Source organism: Protopterus annectens, chromosome 16.part0 (assembly GCF_019279795.1).
Source record: "Protopterus annectens isolate FY-2018-M chromosome 16.part0, PAN1.0, whole genome shotgun sequence".
Classification (NCBI taxonomy): domain Eukaryota; kingdom Metazoa; phylum Chordata; order Ceratodontiformes; family Protopteridae; genus Protopterus; species Protopterus annectens.
The window spans coordinates 347272986-347297602 of record NC_056750.1 but is presented as its reverse complement, the minus strand read 5'-3'; the positions used below and the strand labels follow the sequence as shown (position 1 = coordinate 347297602).

Genomic DNA, 24617 nt, shown 5'->3' with positions numbered 1-24617 from the left:
GTGACGTGGGTTGGACAACTGTCCCTTACCTTCATCAAGATAATTGTGACCAATATGACTACTGCCCCTCCCTTGTCCGCAGGTACAATGACCACCCTTATGATTGTCCTTAAGCACCTGTAACTCTTCATTTTGCCCAACAGTTAGATTATGACCCAATACTTAAGACTCACCAGTGTTGAAATGTAAATCTTTGAGCACAGCCTGTAAAAAGATGGACACATGTTTATTCATAGGTGGCTGAAAACTGGACTTATGGAATCTGAACTCAGTAGATCTTTGAGAATTGTCAACGGAAAAAAACAGTTTAAGGTTAAGTCTGCAGCAAAAATCATATAGGTCAGATACCATATAAGTTTCATCCACAAAAAAGCCGGGCACAAAGTTCAAACCTTTATTAAGAAGCTGTTTCTGCTCTTCTGTTAAAATTACACTGGATACATTCAAAACATTGTGACAATTGTTGGCTAGTGTGTCATTAGAGTCTGCAGTAGACCCTCCACCGTAACTATTACTGTTCCTGTGTTTCCTGCCACCCCGCCTCCCACTACATCTAAAGGATGATCCACGTTCCGTTGCTTTTTGGGGGTGGGTGATTCCCGGGTGCTGGCACTATCTATATCAGTAGCTGAGGATTCCTCAGCAGAAGTACTGCTAAGATAAGTATCGGTCCTTTTCAAAATGGATCTAGGTCTCTTCCTACTGATTGCCCCAACCGGTCTACTGGTCTCAGAAAATTTCACAGTTTTTGACACCTCAAAAGGTTTGCCCCTGTTATAATCTGTTACATCCTTATTGAATTTTCTTATTTTTTTGTCCTGTGTCTGTTTCTCAAAGGTGAGAAGCTCCTTTGATAACTTGTTCAAACAGCATATTGAGGTTGACCCTCATATCTTTTGGATTCTTCACAGAGTGTTTTCACTTCCGCAATATTCGTGTCAATCATCCGCTCATAATATGAGCTCAGGATGTGTACAAAAGACATGGAAGCCTGCTGGAGTGCCAGGTTCCAGTCTTTAACCAACACATCATCCATCTTGCCCACTAGGGGGTGAATAAGAACCCTGAGTCCTCTGGGCGTAATCCCCTTATTCTCATAGGCTCTGAAGAGCTTCAGATGCCAAATATTCATTCTAAGGGTTTTCATCCCCCTACCAAGCTTACTGAATGCAAGATTGCAGCTGTCAACTGGATCCATATTAGAAGCATCCTTGTCAATGCCATTCTCATTCAAGATCCCAAACACTCTTATGTAATTTCTACCGGCACATAGGCCATTCAAAATAGATTCAAGATCCATGACTAAGCTCACAATCCAACCAAATATTCCAATGAAAAGCAGGGAACTAGGATGCCACCAAAGGCTCAGTAACTTTGTCCGAACAAGCCACCAAAGGAACCCCAGATTCCAGAAAACTGTAAATATCCCAAAGACATATAAACCCCCCCCCCAAAAGAGGGAACATAATATGAAAAAACAATAGTCAACTGGTATGAAGATATGTAATATCCCAATCCTATAGTGGCATTAGTGACCAGAAAACACTACCTGGCCAGGTTCAATAATCCATCCACTGTATCCACTTTATAGCCATAACGGTTCGCAAAAGAAATGAAAAAAACTTGATAAAACACAGATAAGTGTATGTGTCAAAGGGCCCTACATCAGACCTTATCGCTAGTATTATGGTTTATACTCAATTAAGCGTAAACACACCACATATCAACAGGAAGGTTAATAGTCATTCCTGCTTGTGTCATATTCAACCATCAACTAAATGTAGTAGTCCCTAGTAAACATCATACATACCTATAAGGAGGGCATAGCCCTCCCAACTGGCTGTAATAATCAGTTGGTTAATAATTCAAAAAAGTTTTGTACCTAAGTGTGTATGGTAAGTATAGTAGGGATCTAACCACAGTGTTGCTGCAAAACAGCCTACATCAGAGCCAATGATGCTACTGATTCCCATCAACCTGTTAGCCACTAGGATCTGCAGGAATATGAAAAAAGTACAGTTTTGTACCTACCATAAATGTAGATGTTCGAGTGCTAATACAGCTGCAGTAATCACATATGGGTTCTCTGCCGTCAGGCGGTCCCTCGGTCGGCCGAATTCCAAAGTCTTGGTCCAGCGTCGGTTGTCGTCGCTTTCTCTTCTGACGTCAGTGAGGCCAGAGTATATAAGACACAGCCGACACCATGTTCTTCAGTCTTTCTTCCCAGATGTCAGGTGCCCCCAGAAGGAAGGCAATACCTAAATAGTGCTTATATACATATACAAGCAATGCAATATAATCCAAAATCAGTGGTAACAAGCAAATAAAACATAGCCGGATAACCCAGTCAGGTAGTATGAAGAGGTTGCTAGGCCTCATGCCTTTACCAAGTGGGGAAGGAGGGAGGGAAACCTGTACTGCAGCTGTATTAGCACTCGAACATCTACATTTATGGTAGTTACAAAACTGTACTATGTTCATCGTGCATACAGCTGCAGTAATCACATATGGGTAGAATCCCAAAGCTATGTACTGGGTGGTAGGTACTAGGAGGAACTGGGTTGAGCCAGAATGCCCTGCAAAACAGCAGTGGCAAAACCTGCTCTTGTTCTGGAATATAAAGGCAGATGGTAGTGTTTTGTGAAGGTATGTACAGAACTCCAAGTGGCTGCCTCCAAAATATCTTTGGTAGGAACTCCTCTGAGGAAGGCTGTAGAGGTAGCTGTGGCCCTGGTGGAGTGGGATCTGATACCTGCAGGAACAGATTTTCCATGATAGGAGTAACAAAACTGTATGCAGTGACCTATCCACTTTGAAATAGTCTGTTTTGTAACTGGCTTCCCTTGAGCCCCTACAGCATAAGACACAAAGAGTTGTTCTGATTTCCTGAAAGACTTTGTTCTGTCCAAATAATAACGAAGCTGCCGATGGATGTCTAAGGAGTGTAGCAGCCTTTCCCCTTTGTTTTGAGGATTGGGGTAAAAGGTGGGTAGGTGTATGGCTTGATTTAAAGCTACCCTGGATACCACTTTAGGCATAAATGACGGGTTGGTACGAAGGGAAACCCTGTCTTGATGGAAAATGAGAAAGGGCTGCACCGCCATGAGGGCCTGAAGTTCAGAAACCCTACGAGCTGAAGTGATGGCCAAAAGGAATGCTGTCTTCCAGGACAAATATTGCAAATCTGTTGAGGCAGCTGGTTCAAAAGGAGGCAATGTTAATTTTTCTAGTATGTAATTAAGATCCCAGGCTGGTATTCGTTGTTTCCTTGGTGGTCTTATATTCTTTGCCCCTCTGAGGAACTGTCGTAAGAGTGGGTGAGAAAATAAAGGAGGATCAGTGCTGAATTCTGCAGAGATGGCTGAGGCATGGATTTTTATGGAAGAAAAAGAAAGTCCATTGTTCAATAGCTCCGCTAGGTACTGTAATACCTGAGGCAAGTTCAGTTGTCTATGGTCCTGGCCTTTTTTCTCATTCCAAGAGCAAAACCGCTTCCATTTTGCGGAGTAAGCTTTTCTTGTAGCTGGCCTTCTGGCCTCCAAAATGACATCCTGTACCTCCTTGGAGAGTAGGTTCTGTTGTGGTGTTAAGGAATTTTCCATGCAGCGAGATTGAGTGTTTTCAGCTGACTGTGAAGAGTTTTGTAGCTGTGCTGAGTCAGCAGAAGAGGCATTAGAGGCAGGGACCAGGGAGGAGTATGTGTTAGGCTCCTCAGGAGTGGGTACCAGTGTTGCCTTGGCCAATCTGGAGCAATCAGTAACATCTTCGGTTTGTCTGTTCTTGCTTTCAAAAGCACCTTGGGCAGAAGAGGCAGAGGTGGGAATGCGTAAACTGTCCATGCTGTCCAACTGAATGAAAGGGCGTCCACTCTCCAGGCCTTTGGGTGAAAAGTCTTTGAACAAAACTTTTCCAATTGATGATTCCTGTGGGAGGCAAAAAGATCTATGTCTGGCCTCCCCATGCTTGGATTATTTCTGCAAACACCTGAGGATGTAACTTCCATTCGTGTGGATCTGTCATTTTTCTGCTTAGATTGTCTGCCAGTGTGTTTTCCAATCCTGGCAAGTACTGTGCTTGAAGTTCGATTTGTCTTTCCAGAGCCAAGTTCCAAAGAGTCATGGCTAGTCTGCACAAGGGGTATGAATGTGTTCCTCCTTGTTTGTTTATGTACCACATTACCGTGGTGTTGTCTGTTCTTATCAGTAATTGTCCTGGATGCAGGAAGTCCTTGAAAGCTGTAATTGCATTTATTACTGCTAGCATTTCTTTTTTGATTGATGTGAAGATGCTTTTCTTTTTGGGACCATTTGCCCTGAATGCACCTGTTCGTCATGTGCCCCCAGGCGTAGTCTGAGGCGTCTGTGGTTATGACTTGTTTTGCTTGAGGCTTGCAGAATGGGAGGCCTTTGTTTGCTTGACATGCTTGGGCCCACCATAGAAATTCCTTTTGCAAACATGGAATTATTGGTATTATTGTTTCCAAACTGTGACTGTGTTGAGACCATAGGTTTTAGGTACCATTGAAGTTTCCTCATATGCAGCTTTGCAAATGGGGTTAATAGAATGCAAGATGCCATGAATCCCAGAGCCTGCAGGATTTTCCTTGCAGTAAGCCTGGTACTTTTGCTAGTATTTTGAAGTACTGAGATAGTTGCCCTTGTTTTTCTGGTGTAAGGTAGGCCATCTGGGTGTTTGTGTCCAAGTTGGCACCCAGGAAAGTTATTTTCTGGGATGGTGTTAGCCTTGATTTCTCTTTGTTGATTGTATATCCCAGAGAAAGCAGTAACCGTGTCACATATGCCAGATGTTCCAGAAGTATGTTCTTGCTGTCGGCTTGGATCAGGCAGTCGTCCAGATAAGGGTAAATTTGTATCCCTTGAAGTCTGCAGTAGGCAATCACTGATGCCAGGCACTTTGTGAATACTCTGCGCAGTAGATAAGCCAAAGGGCAATGCAGAGAATTGATAGTGGATTGAACCTGCAAGAAATCTGAGGTATCTTCTGCAGCTTTGTCTGATTGGGACATGCAGGTATGCCTCCTTGAGGTCCAATGTTACCAGCCAGAACTCCTTGCCCAGCATGGGAAGAAGCTGCTGTAATGTGAGCATCTTGAATTTTGGTACGATTAGAAATGTGTTTAGGGTGGATAAGTCCAAAATGGGTCTCCAGTCGGTTCCTTTCCTTGGTACCAGGAAAAGTCTTGAATAAAAACCTTGACCTTGTTGGTGGGTAGGTACCTCTTGAATAGCTCGCATGCTTATGAGCTTTGAAATTTGCAGTTGTGCCTCTGCCCTTTGATTTTGTGGCAGGTTTGGCATGCCTCTCATTTTTGGAAGAGTGTGAAATTGAAATCTGTAGCCTCTGTTTATAATGTCCAGGATCCATTTGTCTGTTGTGACAATATGCCAATTGCTTGCAAATAGTGCTAGTTTTCCTCCCAAAGGTGCTGCCAGCTGAGACATGCTTGGCATGGAAATGAGGGAGTCATTGGGTTTGCTTCCTGTATTGTTGTGCACTGTCTTCGCCACCTCTTGGTGCTGGAGTTTGCCATTGTCGGCCTCTATATGATCCTTGTGATTGCCCTCTGCCCCTTGTGCGTCTGTATCTACCTCTTTGGGGCTTGTCAGTGGCTGGAAAGGACCAGTTTTTGAAGGCCAATTTCTGCTAAAACGTGGTGGTTGGACCTGTAAGAAAGCTTTGACAGTTTGCATAGATTTGGCTTTTTCTTCCATTTTCCGTAGTATCTCCTCAGCATTAGTACCAAACAGCACATCCTTTTGTAAAGGAGCATCTAGAAGTTTAGCTTTCACATGATCAGGTAAATTTTGTTCCCTAAGCCAGGCGTGTCTGCGAATGACTGATCCTGTAGCTGCCGCTCTACTTGAGGCCTCTAGGGCATCATAACCACATTGTAAAGTGTGTTTACCCACTTGTTCTGCACTATGCATCATATCCTGTAACTCCTTTAAATCTTGTTGTTCAGGTTGAGACATTTTGTTCCTCAGTTGTGATAACAGGAACTGTTGATATTTAAGCATATGAAACTGACAATTTAAAGCCCTCATGGCTAGGGTGGCGAGGTATATACCTTTTTCCCCACCTTTCCAAAGATCTTGACCTTATTTGTGCAGGAAGTGGATTTTTGGCAGTGGAGGCCTTCAATCCCTTGGGGCCTTGTGAAATGGTTTCAGGGTCAGCATTATGGCTTTTGAAGAGAAATTGGTGAGAGCTGGGTACTCTGTAATACCTATCAGGTTTGACTGGTGCAGGAGGCAGAGAATCCGGGTTAAGACAAGCCTCGAATAGACATCATCCAGTATGTCCAAAACAGGGGTATAGCCAGAGGTCTGTGTTGAGGTAACAAAAGAAATTCCCTAAGTCTTTTCTTGGAATCTGAAAAGTCTTGGCCTTCCCAATGGAAGTGTTCCCTCAAGGTGTGTAAGGTTTCCCCAAAGGAAAAATCCTCAGGAGGGATACAGAGGAATGGACTGTTCTGCATCCGAATCCTCAAAAGGAGAGTAAGAGTGTTCCTCTGCATCAGAATGTTCTGATAAAATGGATCCCTGATCAGAAGAGGGAGAATCTTCCTCCACTCTGGGTCTCTTGTCTGGAGGGGGTTGAGAACCTCTGATAAGAGTAATTAAATCCTCAGCCATTTTAAGCATCTGTTTTTTAGGCATGGGACCTGGAGATGGGCCCTGTACAACAGGCCTCATGGGCTGCCTGGCTGCTTTGGATTTAGTAAAGGCCTTAATTGAAAAAGAAGATGAGGGCCTAAATACACCATGGGTGGAGGTGGACCTATCCACATTAGTAGGCTCAACATTAGCAGAGGCTTCGGTTGTAGTCTGGGAAAGGGCCGAAGACCCAGCGGTCTCGGGTACAGAGGACACCGCCAAAGAAGTGTTGTCGGTAGTCAGGGACTGCAAAGGCGTCTCGCTGAGAACCGGACCACGTGTAGCCTGTTTTGGCGTGGTGTTGGCGGGGACCGCGGGCCTCGCGTGTCGGTCCTTTTCCTTGCGTTTTTTGGTCAAAACGGTAGTCGGAGTGTCCGACGACATTTTATAATCAAAAGCTTTACCAAAGTAGTGCTGGGCGAACTCCGCCCGACGCTTAATAGTGCGTTTATTGAAGGTAGCGCAAAAGCTACAGCCCGAGACGTCGTGATCTGGGCACAAACAAGGTATGCAGCGGGAATGGAAATCCTTATGCGGTATTTGCTTCCCACAAGAAATACAATTATTAACTTTTTCTGACATTGGTCTGAGGCAAGAAAAGTTTCCCCAACGGGGTACTTAGCTTTAATGAAGACTTCGGATTCCAAAATATTCGTAATTCAGGAGCTGGCCGACCGGCACTTGTGAACTGGTTCTGCTTCGGGCACCGCACGGCAAAAAAGACTGAAGAACATGGTGTCGGCTGTGTCTTATATACTCTGGCCTCACTGACGTTAGAAGAGAAAGCGACAACAACCGACGCCGGACCAAGACTTTGGAATTCGGCCGACCGAGGGACCGCCTGACGGCAGAGAACCCATATGTGATTACTGCAGCTGTATGCACGATGAACATCTAAGAACAAAACAATAATAAATATTTCAAATCCTATACACACCCCTGAAACAGTTACCCAAAATGGTATACTTAGAAAGATGTTATACACGAACAGCATACCAAGACATCTTCTAAATTACGGTTAGTTAATAGTGGATACCCAAGGAGATGGTGGCAGTGAGATATGAACTCTCATTCCATTGATGTCTCATGGTAAAACAGATTACTTTTTGTTTGTTTTGTTCTTTTTTTCTCCCACCCTTGTGACAGTCAAGCCCCCCATCACTTGCTCTATAGACCCATTCTTTCCCAAATAGAGAAGAAGTGTACAGACCCTTTCATTCCCGTTATGGTGACCGCCAAGCAGCAGAGAGTGGTTCCATCATCTGTGAAGGTAGTTTTTTTTTTTTTTTTTTAATTTCAGTTCCTAGCACTAGCAAGCATGTCCAGTAAGCCACTCAGAATCAGACATGCAATGAACTTCAGTAATGGCATGTCACATAACGACTACACTGCCTCATCAGTCCTGACCCAATCACAAAACGCCTCCATCTGAAACACGGCTATTTAATTTCAGATGGAGGGAGAAAAGACATGTCACTAGTAGATTATATCAAAGGCGAGTAAACAACATAAACGTAAAAGTGAAGCAGTGATAATTACATTTTTTTATGCAGTTGTAAAGACAAAAGCAATATACAAGCTACTAAAAATAAAATAATTATGCTTTTGCATATTTTTTCAAAGTCTCTACAAGGTATCAGAGGTTACTCAATCAGCAATTAATGGCTTATGACAATAACTTTGTTGATTTATAAAATCAGACTGTCTACTTGCCTTTAAAGCCCTTAAAACTTGCTCACAGTGTTCTGTGCGAGTTATGTCAAATAGGTGGTTGAGGGCCCGAGATGCAATTTCTGGTCTGTACTCTGTATATGCCTCAATAGCATTCAAAATCTGATCTTCATTCTTGCCACCAGTTACCTAGCAAAAAAGAAAATTTCTATAACAACAGAACTTGAGAAAAACAATTCTCTCTCTCTCTTGTTCAGTACAGAAACCATAAAGATCAGTTACAAGTGATTTTATTACTTTTTTTCTGTAAATGTGGTAGGCCTAATAAACAGAACTGGCTATGTTTGGGGATGGGGCACTTTGAAGGTCAAGTAATTTGCTCAGTCATGCTGCTAGCAGCTGAAGGTTGCAAAACAAACTCCAAACTTTTTTTAACAAAATATTTTCAGAGTTTCAGTATCACAATTACATAACTTACATGCATGTATAATCCTTTTAGTGTGCCACTGTATACATTAACCATTACTGTAATATGCAAGCACTGCAATACAATCTTACACTGTATATGTACATCTTATATATATATATATATATATATATATATATATATATATATATATATATATATATATACACACACACTCACACAAACATATGAACATGTATAAATAGACACACACACACATTTACACTTCCTCTTCAAATGTGACATAGGTTCCTTACATAGTTATAACACTTGACTTTCTTTAAGGGTCTCCGTATCTATCTACTAATCTTCACAGAGAAGTTACATAGTTACATATATTGTCACTAAAAGTGCCTTGTGGCAAAACTCTTCCCATCAAACATCTTACTCCAATTACAGACTACTTTTTTCTACTCGCTAATTGCCCCATTCCCTGCCTACATCCTGCACTCTCATCTACCTACTCTCTCTCCATCCTCAGCCATTTACCAAACAAATTTAAATATACTCTGTAAGTCACAAAACTTGCAGGGGCAACAATACTCACCTGATGCCCAAATCCGCACAGCAGCTACACTAAGCCATTATATTATTAAAGCGATCATATTCTACGTGCATAAGTATATGTACTGCAGGCAAAAAACAGCTTTTTGTTTAAAATAACAGTATCCCTCAAATATTTAGATTAGAAAAAAACTTGCCTCACAGTAGGATAAAGTAGCAGGTTATTTTACTCTGTTTTCTCTTCATCTGGATTTGTCACAATATGGGGCAAGTAATTGAAGCATAACCATTTCTACAAAGTTCATCTTCTTACAGGTTCTCTTCATGTAAATGACAGTCTCTTCCAGACATTTGGACGTGCACAAGAATAGTCTAAATAACTGAACTAATCCAAGGTTAATTCTCACACTAGCATCACTGGCAAAGTTATACTTTAACTCTAAGCTTCAATAAAATTCATCATCCGCGGTAGTGGTGCTGCGGTAGCATTGTCGCCTCACAGCAAGACGTTGTCCCGTTCGATTCTCAGCTAGAGCATCTTCTGTGGAGACATGCGTGAATGGGCATACCTTCGTTGAAGGTTGTGCATTAGGGCCAGCAACTCAGCACCTAAAAATCAACTGCCAATCATTAGCGGACCGGAGTTCCGCTGTGGCAACCCCTAACCAGGAAAAGACGAAAGACACAACAACCTGTTAAGATAGTCTCAGCAAATGCAATCAAAATTAGTTTACATAAGCTTTTAATCACAAGCATCACATAAACAGATACTGAGAGAGCTCAGACCTGACACCACATAAAGGTCCACAGGCAATGTTATAAATAGTTTTCATTTAGCAAATAAATATCCAGTATTAGTTGAGAAGTACATTCTATTATAGTCTTATTTTCCATGTAAACAATCTTTCTAAAGGTGAAGGCAATAAACTGAGAGGTCTGTTCACTGATTACTGAGAGAAACATAACATTAAAAGATACAAGGATAAGCAGCTCAGTAAACAAATAAAGTTTGAAATTACTGGAAGTGAAAAAGAGATAGCAGCTTTTTTGGCAACTAAATGCTTTAAAGCATTTACTAGAAAAATGCATAATTTAGTTTTATTTGAATATACCCAATGCACTTTTTCTTAAGGCTAAAAGTTAATGTTTTCTGAAAGCATATAAGCTGCTTCTCAAATTTGGAAGGGAAATAAAGATAAGACAAGAGCAGACAGCAATTTGTGTAAGCAGAAGCACAGGTTGCAACATGTGCTTTAGCATAGATAACCCTTAATTATAGGCTAGCTGATGCTTTTGGGTGCAGCAGTCGATTTGGTCAAAACATTTCTATCAGAAGGGTTAACCTTCATTATTTGAAAATGTACACAGTTTTGTGTGTTTGTTTTAAGTTAATAAGTTATGGGTGTGTGCGTGTTTTTTTTGTTTTGTTTTTTTATTTACGGTTTTCATTAAAATAAAAAAGTCTTGTAAGATGTGACATAGATTGAAATGGAGATGCCAAGAAACAACTGTATAAAAGATCAACCAGCCAGACATTAGTAGCTACTGTTCATGTAACACAAACACTAGAGATAGACATTTAAAAAAGCTATCATACATAATAGGTGAGAATAATTTATAATAATGGCTACACTAAACATATTATTTTTGAACGTGAATTACCTCACATGTACAGACAAAAAGGTGAGTACTTAATTATATTAAGAAATGCAAAGTGCAAACAGCAATGCTACAGGAGATGCATATGGAAAGAAGTGAGCAAGTGAATTTGATAAAGAAAGGATTTTAGGATGGATACTCTGCAGAATATCAGGGACAAAAGAAAGAGTACTTACATTAACTGCCAGAGAAGCTTTAACAGTGATGTGGGCTAGATAGTAATGGTAGTTTTCTGGTTGCAAGGAGCTACTGGCAAGGGATAAGGATTATGCTGGCTTTCCACCTAAAAAGTACAGTTGTGTACACTTACCATAAATGTAGATGTTCCAAGTGTATTCACTGTTGCAGTCATCACATTTGGGTTATCTGCTTGCAGTAGCCCTCAGTCGGCCTGATTAACAAAGTCTTGGGTCCTGCATCAGTTGCTGTCTCTTCTTCCGTGACGTCAGGTCATCAGGGGTATAAAACATGCAGCCATCGCCATTACATTAGTTTTTCTTGCCCCAGATGTCAGGTGCCCCCCTAATGGAAAGCAATTAAATATATAAATATACAAGGTTATATCTCCAACAAAAAAGCAAATACACCAAAAAGCTTTTAAGCATAGTAAAGGAGAGAAGAGGCATAGCCAAAAGAAGTCACGGGGCTGGAGGAAGGGTAACCAGGACTGCAACAGTGAATACACTTGAACATCTACATTTATGGTAAGTGTACACAACTCTACTATGTTCTTCATGTTGCACTGTTACAGTCATCACATTTGGGCAGATTCCCAAAGCTAAGGATCGGAGGAGGAATTTAGATAGCATTAGGACCAGCTATAAGGCCCTGCAAGACTGTAGTGGCAAAACCAGCTCTGGATTTAGAGAAAAATTGGCAAATGGTAATGCTTGGTGAAAGTATGTACAGAACTCCAGATAGCAGCTTCTAGGATGTCCCTGGTAGGGACGCCTCTGAGAAAGGCTGTAGAGGTAGATGCAGCCCTGGTTGAGTGGGGTCTGATCTCCTGTGGGATACGTTTTCCATGGTGCTTATAGCAGAAATGAATGCAAGGGCCTATCCATTTAGAAATGGTTTGCTTTGAAATAGCCTTCCCCTCTGTTCCTGCAGCAAATGCCACCAAGAGTTGTTCAGATTTCCTTTGAGGTTTAGTCCTGTCCAAGTAGAATCTAAGTTGTCTGTGCACATCTAAGGAGTGCAGTAACCATTCCCCTTTGTTCTGTGGATTAGGAAAGAAGGTTGGCAAATAAATGGACCGATTAAGAGCCACACTGGATACCACCTTGGGCATGAAGGAGCGATAAGTTCTGAGTGACACCCTGTCTGCATGAAAGATGATGAAAGGCTCCACTGCCATAAGGGCCTGTAATTCAAATACCCTTCTAGCTGAAGTGTTTGCTAAAAGGAAAGCTGTTTTCCAAGAAAGGAATTTTAAATCTACAGTAAAAGCTGGCTCGAAAGGAGGAAGAGTGAGTGTCTCCAATACAAAGTTAAGGTACCAGGCTGGAGTTGGAGCTCTCCTGGGTGGTCTTAAATGTTTGGCCCCTCTGAGGAACTGCTTGAGCACTGGATGAGAGAAGAGGGTATGTTCCGTGTTATAATGAGCTGAAATGGCTAAGGTGTGAATTTTGATGGAGGAAAAAGACAGGCCATTGTGAAGCATCTCAGTTAAGCATTGTATAATCTGAGGTAAATTGGGCGCTGCTGTGTTCATCCCTTGAAATTGGTTCCAGGCACAGAATCTTTTCCATTTTTCAGCATATTTTCTAGTACTAGCCCTCCTAGCCTCTAAAATGATATCCATCACTGGTTTACTGAGGGATGGTAAAGGACAGATTAGGTAATTAGCCAGGCTGCTAGGTTCAGTGTTTGAAGGTGAGGGTGCAGAATCTGGTTCTCCTGCTGAGACAACAGGGTAGGAGTCTGAGGCAGGTGCCATGGGGCCAACAGTGGCACACTGCGCAAGAGGGGGTACTAGTGTGGGCATGGCCAGTCTGATGCAATCAAAATCATCCTTGGTTTGTCCTGTTTGATCTTTAGTAGTACTTTGGAGAGCAGAGGCAGAGGAGGAAAGGCATAAACTGATAGGTTTTTCCAGCTGAAGGACAGAGCATCCACTTTCCAAGCTTGTTTGTGGGGAGTCCTTGTGCAAAATTTGTCCAATTAATAGTTCTGGGGGGAGGCAAACAGGTCTATATCTGGGCTCCCCGATTTGCTTGTCAACATGTTGAAAATCCTTGGTTCCAGTTTCCACTCATGTGGGTCCATGAGGTTTCTGCTTAGTCCGTCTGCCAGTGTATTTAGTTTTCCTGGCAGGAATTGAGCTTGTAGATGCACTTGGTAGCTCAAGGCTGTGTTCCACAGTGCCATGGCTAGTCTGCAGAGGAGGTAAGAATGGGTACCCCCCCTGCTTGTTTATGTACCACATAACAGTGGTGTTGTCCGTCTTTACCATTAATTGTCCTGGAAGAATATGGTCCTTGAGGGTTGTCAGAGCATTCTGTACAGCTAACATTTCTTTTTGATTGATATGCAGGTGCATTTGACTTGGGTTCCATTTGCCCTGAATGCACTTCCCTGCCAGGTGATCCCCCCATGCATAGTCTGATGAGTCTGTTGTTAGGGTTTGGGCGGCAGGGGATAGTGTGAATGGTAGTCCCTTGTTTCGGTGGCAGGCCTCTGCCCACCAAAGGAACTCTAGGTGTAGGCAAGGTATGACAGGAATCATTGTTTCTAGATCCTGAGAATGTTGACACCATAGGCATTTTAGATACCATTGTAGTTTCCTCATATGCAGTCTTGCATAAAAAATAGAAGAATGCAGGAGGCCATTAACCCTAAGGCTTGCAGTATTTGCCTTGCAGATAGTAGGGCTTTTGTGGCCACTTGTTTGAAGTAGGTTGTCAAATGAATTTGTTTCTCTGGCATGAGGACAGCCATCTGGGAAGCTGTATTCAAGCTTGCTCACAGGAATAAAATTTGTTGACAGGGTACCAGGTGTGATTTCTTTTCGTTTATGGTGTTCCCCAGACAAGTTAGCACCCTTTGTACAAAGGCCAGATAATTCAAAAGTATGTCCTGGCTTTCTGCCTAAATTAGACAATCATCCACGTATGGGTATATTTGAATATTTCTTTGCCTGCAAAATGCAATAACCGGAGCTAGGCACTTTGTGAATACCCTGGGCGCAGTAGATAAGCCAAAGGGCAGTGCAGAGAACTGATAGTGTGTGTAGCCTGCTTTAAAGCGTAGGTATCTTCTACAAGATTCCCCGATTGGGATGTGCAGGTATGCTTCCTTTAAATCTAGTGATTCCAACCAGGCGTCTTTGCCTAACATAGGAAGCAACTGGTGAAGACTCAACATCTTGAATTTTGGAAATCACCAAAAAGGTGTTTAGAGTAGACAGGTCCAGGATAGAATGCCAAGAATTGTCTTTTCTGGGTACCAGGAAAAGTCTTGAGTAGAAGACTTGTCCCTTTTCCTCTTCTGGTGCCAACTGAATAGCCCCTATGCTTAAGAGAGAGAGTACTTGCATTTGGGCCTCCACCCACTGATTTGGGGGTAGATATGGCCAACCGCTTGGGGTTGGTAACGTGAGGAAGTGAAATCTGTGCCCTTGGGTTACTATATTTAAAACCCACTTGTCCTGGGTAATGAGTTCCCAGTTCTTTGCACGCAGAGCAATCTTTCCCCCCAAAGGGGCAGTCAGTTGAGAAGTGCTTAGAAGTTTTAAAAAGAAGTCATTGAGACAGTTTACCATAGGGGGAGTCTTATTACCCCCAGATTTGGAAGTGAGGCCCCCACTGCTTAGTTCTGTGCATACCCTGGGACGGAAGCCTGGGTGCTCTGTTGGATCTGGGTTTGGACTGAGAAGGTGTGGAAGAGGCAGAAAAGGACCAATTCTTAGAAGGCCAATGCCTACTAAATCTTGGAGGTTGTACTTGTAAAAAATCTTTTAACACTTTGCATAGATTTATCTTTTTCCTCCATATTTTTAAGAACTTCTGCCTTGTTGCCAAACAGGGGGTCCTGCTTTAAGGGAGCATCCAGTAATTTAGCTTTAACATGATCTGGCAAGGATTGCTCCTTAAGCCAAGCATGCCTTCTAAGTACAGACCCAGTTACAGCAGCCCTGCAAGATGCCTCTAGTGAATCAAAACCACATTGCAAAGTATGTTTTCCAACTTGTTCAGCAGAATGCATTAAATCCTGTAAATCCTTATTTTCAGCACAATCAGGAATCAACATCATTTTCGGTTTAAGCAATCCAATAATATGCTGCTGATACTTTAACATATGAAACTGGCAGTTTAAGGCCCTAATGGCCAAAGTTGCAGTATACCTTCGTACCCCATCTATCCAGCGCCCTGGAGTCTCTAACAGAGGAGGTAGGATTTTTGGCAGTAGTAGCTTTAATGCCCTTGCGTCCCTGTGAAATAGTCTCAGGATCCGCAGTAGGATTTTTGAAAAGGAACTTGAGAGTCAGGAACCCTGTAATATCTATCAGGTTTTCTGGGAGCAAGAGGTAAAGAGTCAGGGGCCAAGCTAAATTCCGAAAAAGCATCATCAACAATGTCTAGTACAGGAGGTATGGAGTATGAAAACCCTAAGCCTCTTTTTAGAATCAGACAAATCCTGACTTTCCCAATGAAAATGCTCCCTGACAGTATGCAAGGTTTCACCAAAGGAGAAATCCTCTGGAGGCGGGGGGAGCAGAGGGAATAGAGTCCTCAGCATCAGAATCCTCATAGGTAGATAAGGGTAAATCCTGGTCATCCGAGGAAAAAGAAATTTCAGAATCCTGGTCAGAAGAATCATAAGCAAACTCAGTCCTAGGTCTCTTAGAGGGGAAGGTTGGCTTCCCCTGATTAAAGTAATAAGGTCTTCAGCCATTCTTATCATTTGTTTTTCAGGCATAGAGGCCTGATCATGCAGTCTGGGCGTTGGTTTTCTAGGCATGGTTCGAGTTTTAGGCCTTGAAGAAGAAGATGGCGTTGGTTTAATATGCAAGTCAGTAGGCCTGAATACACCCTCAGAAGCCGGTGCCAGCACAGCGGCTCCGGACCCATCCAAGGTAGAGACATCCGCAGGTTCCACAGTTGAAGCATCTCGCGGCATACCAGACTCTGAATGGGTCTCAGTAGAGGCCTGCAAACCTGAAGTAGCGGGTATCAGGGGCTGCAAAAGCGCCTCACTGAGTACCGATGAACTGGCGACTGGCTTAGGAGAAGCGTCGTCGGCAGCTATGGACGTAGGCGGCATGTCTTGGTCTTTCTCTTTGCATTTTTTCAGAATGTCGGTAGTCAGATGGCTTACAGAAGACATATCAGGATAATTGAACTGAGCACCAAAATATTTAGAAGCAAAAAATATACAGATGACGGATAGTTCAAGGTTTAAATAAGGCACAAAACCGACAGCGAGGTACGTCGTGGTCAGGGCCTAGGCAAGGAATACAGTACGAATGAAAATCTTTATGAGGTATTTGTTTTCCACAAGAAATGCAATTATTTACATTTACTGACATCAGTTTAGAGCAAGAAAAAGTTTCCCCAATGGGGTACTTAGCTTTTAGTTGAAGACTTCGGTTCTGAAACTCGAAAACGAAAATTTCAGGAGTCGGCCGACCGGCACTTGCGAATTGCTTCTGTTTTGGGCACTGCACGGCAAGAAACACTAATGTAATGGCATCGGCTGCATGTTTTATACCCCAGAAGACCTGACGTCATGGAAGAAGAGACCGGAAATGATGCGGGACCCAAGACTTTGTTAACCAGGCCTACTGAGAGCTACTGCAAGCAGATAACCCAAATGTGATGACTGCAACAGAGAAACACGAAGAACATGCCACTATGGAGCCTAAAAAACTTTTCAGAGACATGATCAGCTTTCAGCAGAGATTATTACTTATAAGTGGAGACCGGCACTTGACTTGCAACAGACAGGATGTATCTGGGGCACCTAGAAATGAAAAGTACAGTTGTGCACACTTACCATAAATGTAGATGTTCGAGTGTATTCACTGTTGCAGTCATTACATTTGGGTAATCTGCTGGCAGGTTGCCCTCAGTCGGCCTGAATAACAAAGTCTTGGCTACTGCGTCGGTTGCGGTCTCCTCTTCCATGACGTCAGGTCGTCAGGGGGTATAAAACATGCAGCTCATGCCATTTTAATCAGTTTTTCTTGCCCCAGATGTCAGGTGCCCCCCAAATGGGGAGCAAAAATATATAAACATATATATGCATGTAATTTAGAACACAAAAAGTTTACCTCCAACTAAATGCAAATACACCAAAAAGGCTTTTGAGCATAGTGAAGGAAAGGAGAGGTATAATAATAGAGAAGAAACTGGGCTGGCGGGTGGTAACCTGGACTGCAACAGTGAACACACTCAAACAGCTACATTTATGGTAAGTGTACACAACTGTACTATGTTCTTCGTGTTTCACTGTTGCAGTCATTATATTTGGGTAGAATCCCAAAGCTATGGATGGGAGGATGGAATTATACAGCATTAGGAGCAGCTATAAGGCCCTGCAGGACAGCAGTGGCAAAGCCTGCCCTGGATTTAGAAAAGAGAGGAAAATGGTAATGTTTTGTGAACGTATGAACTGAGCTCCAAGTAGCAGCCTCTAGAATGTCTCTGGTAGGAATCCCTCTGAGAAAAGCTGCAGAAGTAGATGCAGCCCTAGTGGAATGGGATCTGATCCCCTTGGGACAGGTTTACCATGGTGCATGTAGCAGAAACAAATACAATGGCTTATCCATTTTGAAATAGTCTGCTTTGAGATAGCCTTCCCCTCTGCCCCTGCAGCAAATGCCACCAGTAGTTGCTCAGACTTTCTTAGAGATTTTGTCCTGTTTAAGTAGAATCTTAGTTGTCTGTGTACATCCAATGAATGCAGAATTCACTCCCCCTTGTTCTGCAGATTTGGGAAAAAAGTTGGCAGATGAATGGTCTGGTTAAGAGCCACACTGGATACCACCTTAGGCATAAAAGGAGGATTGGTCCTGAGGGCCACCCTGTCCGGATAAAAAGATAATGAAAGGCTCCACTGCCATGAGAGCCTGTAGTTCTGAAATCCTTCTAGCTGAAGTGACTGCTAAAAGAAAGGCAGTCTTCCAAGAAAGAAATTTTATGTCCGCAGTAGCAGCTGGTTCAAATGGAGGTAGAGTGAGTTTTTCCAGCATAAAATTGAGGTCCCATGCAGAAGTTGGAGCTCTCCTGGGAGGTCTCAAATTTTTTGGCCCCTCTGAGGTACTGCTTTAGCAGGGGATGCGGAAAGAGAGGAGGCTCTGTGTTGTAATGAGCCGAGATGGCAGAGGCATGGATTTTTATAGAAGAAAAAGATAGGCCCTTGTGAAGCATCTCAGTTAAATATTGCAGAATCTGAGGAATATTGGGCATTACTGTGTTTATTCCTTGTGCTTGGTTCCAGGCACAGAATCTCTTCCATTTATCAGCATATGATTTTCTAGTACTAGGCCTTCTAGCCTCCAAAATGACATAAATCACAGGTTTACTGAGGGATGTGACTGGTGAAATTAGTTGATTAGCCATGCTGCAAGATTCAGAGTTTGGAGCTGTGTGTGCAGGATTTGATAGTTCTACTGAGACAATAGATGAGGAGTCTGAGGCAAGCACCACGGAGGAAGGTGTGACATATTCCTTAGAAGTGGGTACAAGTGTTGGCGAGGCCAGTCTGGAGCAATCAGAATCATTTTTGCTTTTTCCCATTTGACTTTTAGTAAAACCTTGGAGAGCAGAGCCAGAGGGGAAAGGCATAGACTGAAAGGTTTTTCCAGCTGAAGGAAAGAGCATCCACTTTCCAAGCTTTTTTGTGATGAATTCTTGTGCAGAATTTGTCTAACTGGTAGTTTTGGGGAGAGGCAAAAAGATCTATGTCTGGGCTCCCCCATTTTCATGTCAACATGCTGAAGATTTGTGGATCCAGTTTCCATTTGTGTGGGTCCATAAGATTTCTCCTTAGCTCGTCTGCCAGAGTGTTTTGCTTTCCTGGCAGGAACTGAGCTTGTAGATGTATTTAGCAAGTCAAGGCTGTGTCCCACAAGGCCATGGCTAGTCTGGGGTACCCCCCTGCTTGTTTATGTACCACATAACTGTGGTGTTGTCCGTCTTTATCAGTAGTTGTCCTGGATGAAAGAAGTCCTTGAAGGCTGTCAAAGCATTCTGTACAGCTAGCATTTCTTTCTGGTTGATATGTAGGTGCATTTGAGTTGGGCTCCATTCGCCCTGAATGTATCTCCCTGCCAGATGGGCCCCCCAAGTATAGTCGGATGAGTCTGTAGTCAGGGTTTGGGTGGCAGGGGGTAGAATGAATGACGGTCCCTTGTTTTGGTGACAGGCCTCTGCCCACCAAAGGAACTCCTGTTGCAGGCAAGGAATGAGAGGAATCATTGTTTCCAGGCTGTGACAATGTTGACTCCATAATCTTTTTAGGTACCACTGAAGTTTCCTCATATGCAGTCTTGTATATGGAATTAGTAGAATGCAGGATGCCAAGAACCCCAAAGCCTGCAGAATTTGTCTTGCAGATAGCTGGGTTTTTGTGGCCACTTGTATGAAGCATGTTATCGATTGAACTTGTTTGTCTGGCGTGAGGTAAGCCATCTGGGCAGTTGTATTCAAGCTTGCACCAAGGAATGTAATTATTTGAGAGGGTACCAGTTGTGATTTCTTTTCGTTTATGGTGTACCCTAGGCATGTGAGAAGCCTTTTTACAAATGCCAGATGTTGTAGAAGAATGTCCTTGTCCTCTGCCTGAATTAGACAATCGTCCAGATAAGGATAAATTTGAATGTTTCTTTGTCTGCAAAATGCAATCACTGGTGCCAGGCACTTTGTGAAGACCCTGGGCACAGTAGATAAGCCAAAGGGCAGTGCAGAGAACTGGTAATGCAAACAGCCTGCTTTGAAGTGGAGGTATCTTCTGCAAGATTAACCGATTGGGATATGCAGGTAAGCCTCTTTTAAGTCTAGAGTTACCAACCAGGCATTCTTGCCTAGCATAGGCAGTAGCTGTTGTGGAGTCAGCATCTTGAATTTTGGAATGTCCAGGAAGGTATTTAGAATGGATAACTCCAGAATTGGACGCCAAGATTTGTCTTTTCTGGGTACCAGGCAAAGTCTTGAATAAAAACCTTGTCCTTTTTCCTTTTCTGGTACTGGTTGAATAGCCCCCATATCCATGAGGGACATGGCTTGTTTCTTGGCCTCTGCCCACTGATTTGGAGGCAGAATCTAGCCATCCATTTGGAGTTGGCAATGTGTGGAAATGAAATCTGTACCCCTGGGATACTATATTTAAGACCCACTTGTCCTGGGTAATTAGATGCCAATTTTGAGCATGAAGTGCTAGCCCCCAAAGGGGCTGCCAAAAGATAACTGCTTGGAAATGGCAGAGGAAAGTTATTGAGACTGTTTACCGTAGGGTGGTGCTTTGCTACTTCCTGATTTGGAGGTGGAGGCACCCCATTGTTTTGTCCTGCAAGATCCTTGTGACTGAAACCTGGAGCCCTTGGAGTGTCTGGTTTTGACCTGAGTGGCTCTGCTGGGTGCTGGAAAGGACCAGTTCTTAGTAGGCCAGTGCCTACTGAACCTGGGTGGCTGCACTTGCAGGAAATCTTTTACAGTTTGCATAGATTTAGCTTTGTCTTCCATCCTTTTCAAAACTTATTCTGTCTTATTACCAAACAGACTTCCTGCTGTAAAGGAGCATCCAGCAATTTAGCTTTAACATGATCAGGCAGATTTTGCTCTTTGAGCCAAGCATGCCTTCTTAACACAGATCCAGTTACGGCGGCCCTGCAAGAGGCCTCCAAGGAATCAAAACCACATTGCAAAGGATGCTTTCCAACTTGTTCAGCTGAATGCAATAAATCCTGTAACTCTGTTTTCCACACAATCAGAAATCAACATAATTTTCTGTTTCAGTAAGCCCATGACATGCTGTTGATATTTAAGCATATGAAATTGACAGTTTAAAGCCCTGATTGCCAGGGTTGCAGACATATAAACCTTCTTACCCCCATCTATCCAGTGCCCTGGAGTCTCTATCAGAAGGGGTAGGATTTTTAGCAGTAGAAGCCTTAACACCCTTTTGGGACCCTGAGAAATTGTTTCAAGGTCAACAGTAGGATTTTTGAAAAGAAACTTGTGGGAGTCAGGAAACCTGCAATATCTGTCTGGCTTACTAGGAGCCGGAGGTAGGGAATCAGGAGCCATGCTGGATTCTGAGAAAACATCATCAACAATGTCTAAAACAGGAGGTATAGCCAAAGGCCTATGCTGAGGAAGAAGAATAAAATCCCTAAGCCTCTTTTTGGATTCTGAAAAATCCTGACTCTCCCAATGAAAATGTTCACTTAAGGTATGCAAAGTCTCTCCTAAAGAAAAATCCTCTGGAGGAGAAGCAGAAGGGATGGATTCTTCTGCATCAGAGTCCTCATAAGGGGGAATAGAAAATTCCTGATCAAAAGAGGAATCAGAAGACATGGAAACCTGATCTGAAGATTCATAATCAGTGCCTTGCCTAGGCCTCTTAGCAGGAGGGGGTTGGGAACCCCTGATCAAGGTAATTAAATCCTCAGCCAATTTGATCATTTGTTTTTTAGGCACAGGAGCCTGAGCACGTGGCTCATGCATCTTTTTTTAGACATAGAAGTTGGTTTTAGCCTTGTTTTTGATGATGGCGTCGGTTTAATATACAAATCTTTAGGCCTGAAAACACCATCAGAAGCCAGTGCCTGCTCAGTGGCTCCGGACCCATCCAAGGGAGAGAAATCCGCGGGTTCAATACTTGGAGAATCTCATGGCATACCGGACTCCGAATAGGTCTCGGTAGAGGCTTGCGACTCAAAAGTAGCGGGCATCAGGGGCTGCGAAAACGCCTCACTGAGTACCGGCGACTGGCTTAGGAGAAGCTTCGTCATTGATTTTGGACCTCGACGGTCTGTCTCTGTCTTTTTCTTTGCATTTTTCATGAATTCTGGTAGTAGGATTGCTAACCGATGACATTTCAGGATAGCTAAATTTTGAACCAAAGTATTTAAAAGCAAAAATATACAGACGCTTAATAGTGTGTTGGTTAAATTTGGCACAAAACCGACAGCAAGACACGTTGTGGTCAGGGCCTAGGCGAGGAATACAGTACAAATGAAAATCCTTATGAGGTATTTGCTTCCCAGAAGTAATACAATTACTAACTTTTACCAGCATCGGTAAAGAGCAAGAAAAAGTTTCCCCAACGGGGTACTTAGCTTTAGTTTGAAGACTTCAGTTCTGAAACTCAAAAACAAAAATTTCAGGAGTTGGCCGACCAGCACTTGCGAACTGCTTCTGCTTCGGGCACCGCGCAGCAAGAAAGACGGATTAAAATGGCATCGGCTGCAAGTTTTATACCCCTGACGACCTGACGTCATGGAAGAGGAGACAGCAACCGACGGAGGACCCAAGACTTTGTTATTCAGGCCGACTGAGGGCATCCTGCCAGCAGATTACCCAAATGTAATGACTGCAACAGAGAAACACGAAGAAAGTACAGTTGTGTACACTTACCATAAATGTACATGTTCGAGTGTATTCACTGTTGCAGTCATTACATTTGGGTAATCTGCTGGCAGGTTGCCCTCAGTCGGCCTGAATTCCAAAGTCTTGGGTCCTGCGTCGGTTGTTGTCTTCTCTTCCATGACATCAGGTCGTCAGGGGAATAAAACATGCAGCAGATGCCATTTTCTTTATTTTTTCTTGGCCCCGATGTCAGGTGCCCCCAAAAAGGTAGCAATATTATATATATATATATATATATATATATATATATATATATATATATATATATATATATATATATATATATATATATATATATATATATATATATATATATATATATATATACATGCATCAATATAAACTTTACCTTCATCTACAAGCAAATACACCACATAGGTTGTAGAAGATAGAGAAGGAAAGATAAACTGTAGAATGACTGGGGGATGGTGGGAGGGTAACTTGGACTGCAACAGTGAATACACTCGAACATCTACATTTATGGTAAGTGTACACAACTGTACTATGTTCTTCGTGTTTCACTGTTGCAGTCATTACATTTGGGTAGAATCCCAAAGCTATGGTTGGGAGGCTGGAGCTAAACAGCATTAGGTGAGGCTATAAGGCCCTGCAGCACTGCAGTGGCAAAGCCTGCCCTGGACTTAGAGTAGAGAGGCAAATGGTAATGCTTTGTAAAGGTGTGAACAGAACTCCAAGTAGCAGCCTCTAGAATGTCTTTGGTTGGTACTCCTCTAAGAAAGGCTGCTGAAGTAGCTGCAGCTCTGGTGGAATGAGACCTAATGCCCTTGGGCACAGGTTTACCATGGTGTAAGTAGCAGAAACGGATGCAGTGGCTTATCCACTTTGAAAATGTTTGCTTTGAAATAGCCTTTCCTTCTGATCCTGCAGCATATGACACTAGTAATTGCTCAGTTTTTCTTAGAGCTTTAGTCCTGCTCAAGTAGAATCTCAGCTGTCTGTGTACGTCCAAGGAATGCAGAATTCTCTCCCCTTTGTTCTGCGGATTTGGATAAAAAGTTGGCAGATGAATTGTTTGGTTAACAGCCACATTGGAAACGACCTTAGGCATAAAAGTAGGATTTGTCCTCGGACACCCTGTCTGGGTAAAACATGATAAAAGGCTCTACAGCCATGAGGGCCTGTAGCTCTGAAACTCTTCTTGCTGAAGTAATTGCTAGTAGCAGAGCTGTCTTCCATGATAAGAACTTTATATCAGCGGTAGCAGCTGGTTCAAGTGGAGGCAGGGTGACCTTTTCCAACACAAAATTGAGGTCCCATGCAGGTAATGGTGATCTTCTAGGAGGCCTTAAATTTTTGGCTCCTCTAAGATACTGCTTTCATAAAGGATGAGAAAGGATTGGTGGCTCTGTATTGTAATGAGCCGAAATGGCAGAGGCATGGATTTTGATTGATGAGAAAGACAGGCCTTTGTCAAGCATCCCAGTTAAGTACTCTAATATCTGAGGAATATGTGGTTCTGCTGTATCAGTTCCTTGTGCTTGATTCCAAGCACAGACTCTCTTCCATTTGTCAGCATAAGATTTTCTAGTACTAGGCCTTCTGGCTTCCAAAATGACATCCATCACAGCTTTACTGAGAGGTGTCGTTTGTATGATTACAGGATTAGCCATGCTGCCAGGTTCAGAGTCTGTAGTTGACTGTGCAGGATCTGATTGTTTTGCTGGGATAGTAGTTGTGGTTTTTGAGGCAAGGTCCAAGCTGGGTATTGAGACAAGTTCCTTAGGACTGGGAACCAATATTGGTGGGGCCAGTCCGGGGCAGTTAATATCATCTTTGGCTTCTCTTGTTTGACTTTTAGAAGGACCTTGGGTAGAAGAGGCAGAGGAGGAAAGGCGTAAAGTGATAGGTTTTTCCAAACTAAGGATAGGGCGTCCACTTTCCATGCTTGTCTGTGATAAGTCCTTGTGCAGAATCTTTTCAGTTGATAATTCTGAGGAGAGGCAAATAGATCTATGTCGGGGCTCCCCCATTTCTCTGTTATCATGCTGAAGACTTGTGGATTTAGTTTTCACTCGTGAGGATCCA

The 24617-nt window shown here is 42.9% G+C and overlaps 1 protein-coding gene across 1 annotated transcript in view; it reads right to left on the bottom strand.

Annotated features, from left to right (window-relative positions):
- Positions 1 to 24617, bottom strand: part of ZER1 (zyg-11 related cell cycle regulator) — a 1037134-nt gene that overhangs the window by 759254 nt on the left and 253263 nt on the right. Inside the window, exon 7 of the mRNA XM_044058124.1 lies at positions 8391 to 8537. Within this exon, the coding sequence (XP_043914059.1) occupies positions 8391 to 8537 (147 nt within the window). The remainder of the gene's footprint in view (positions 1 to 8390; positions 8538 to 24617) is intronic.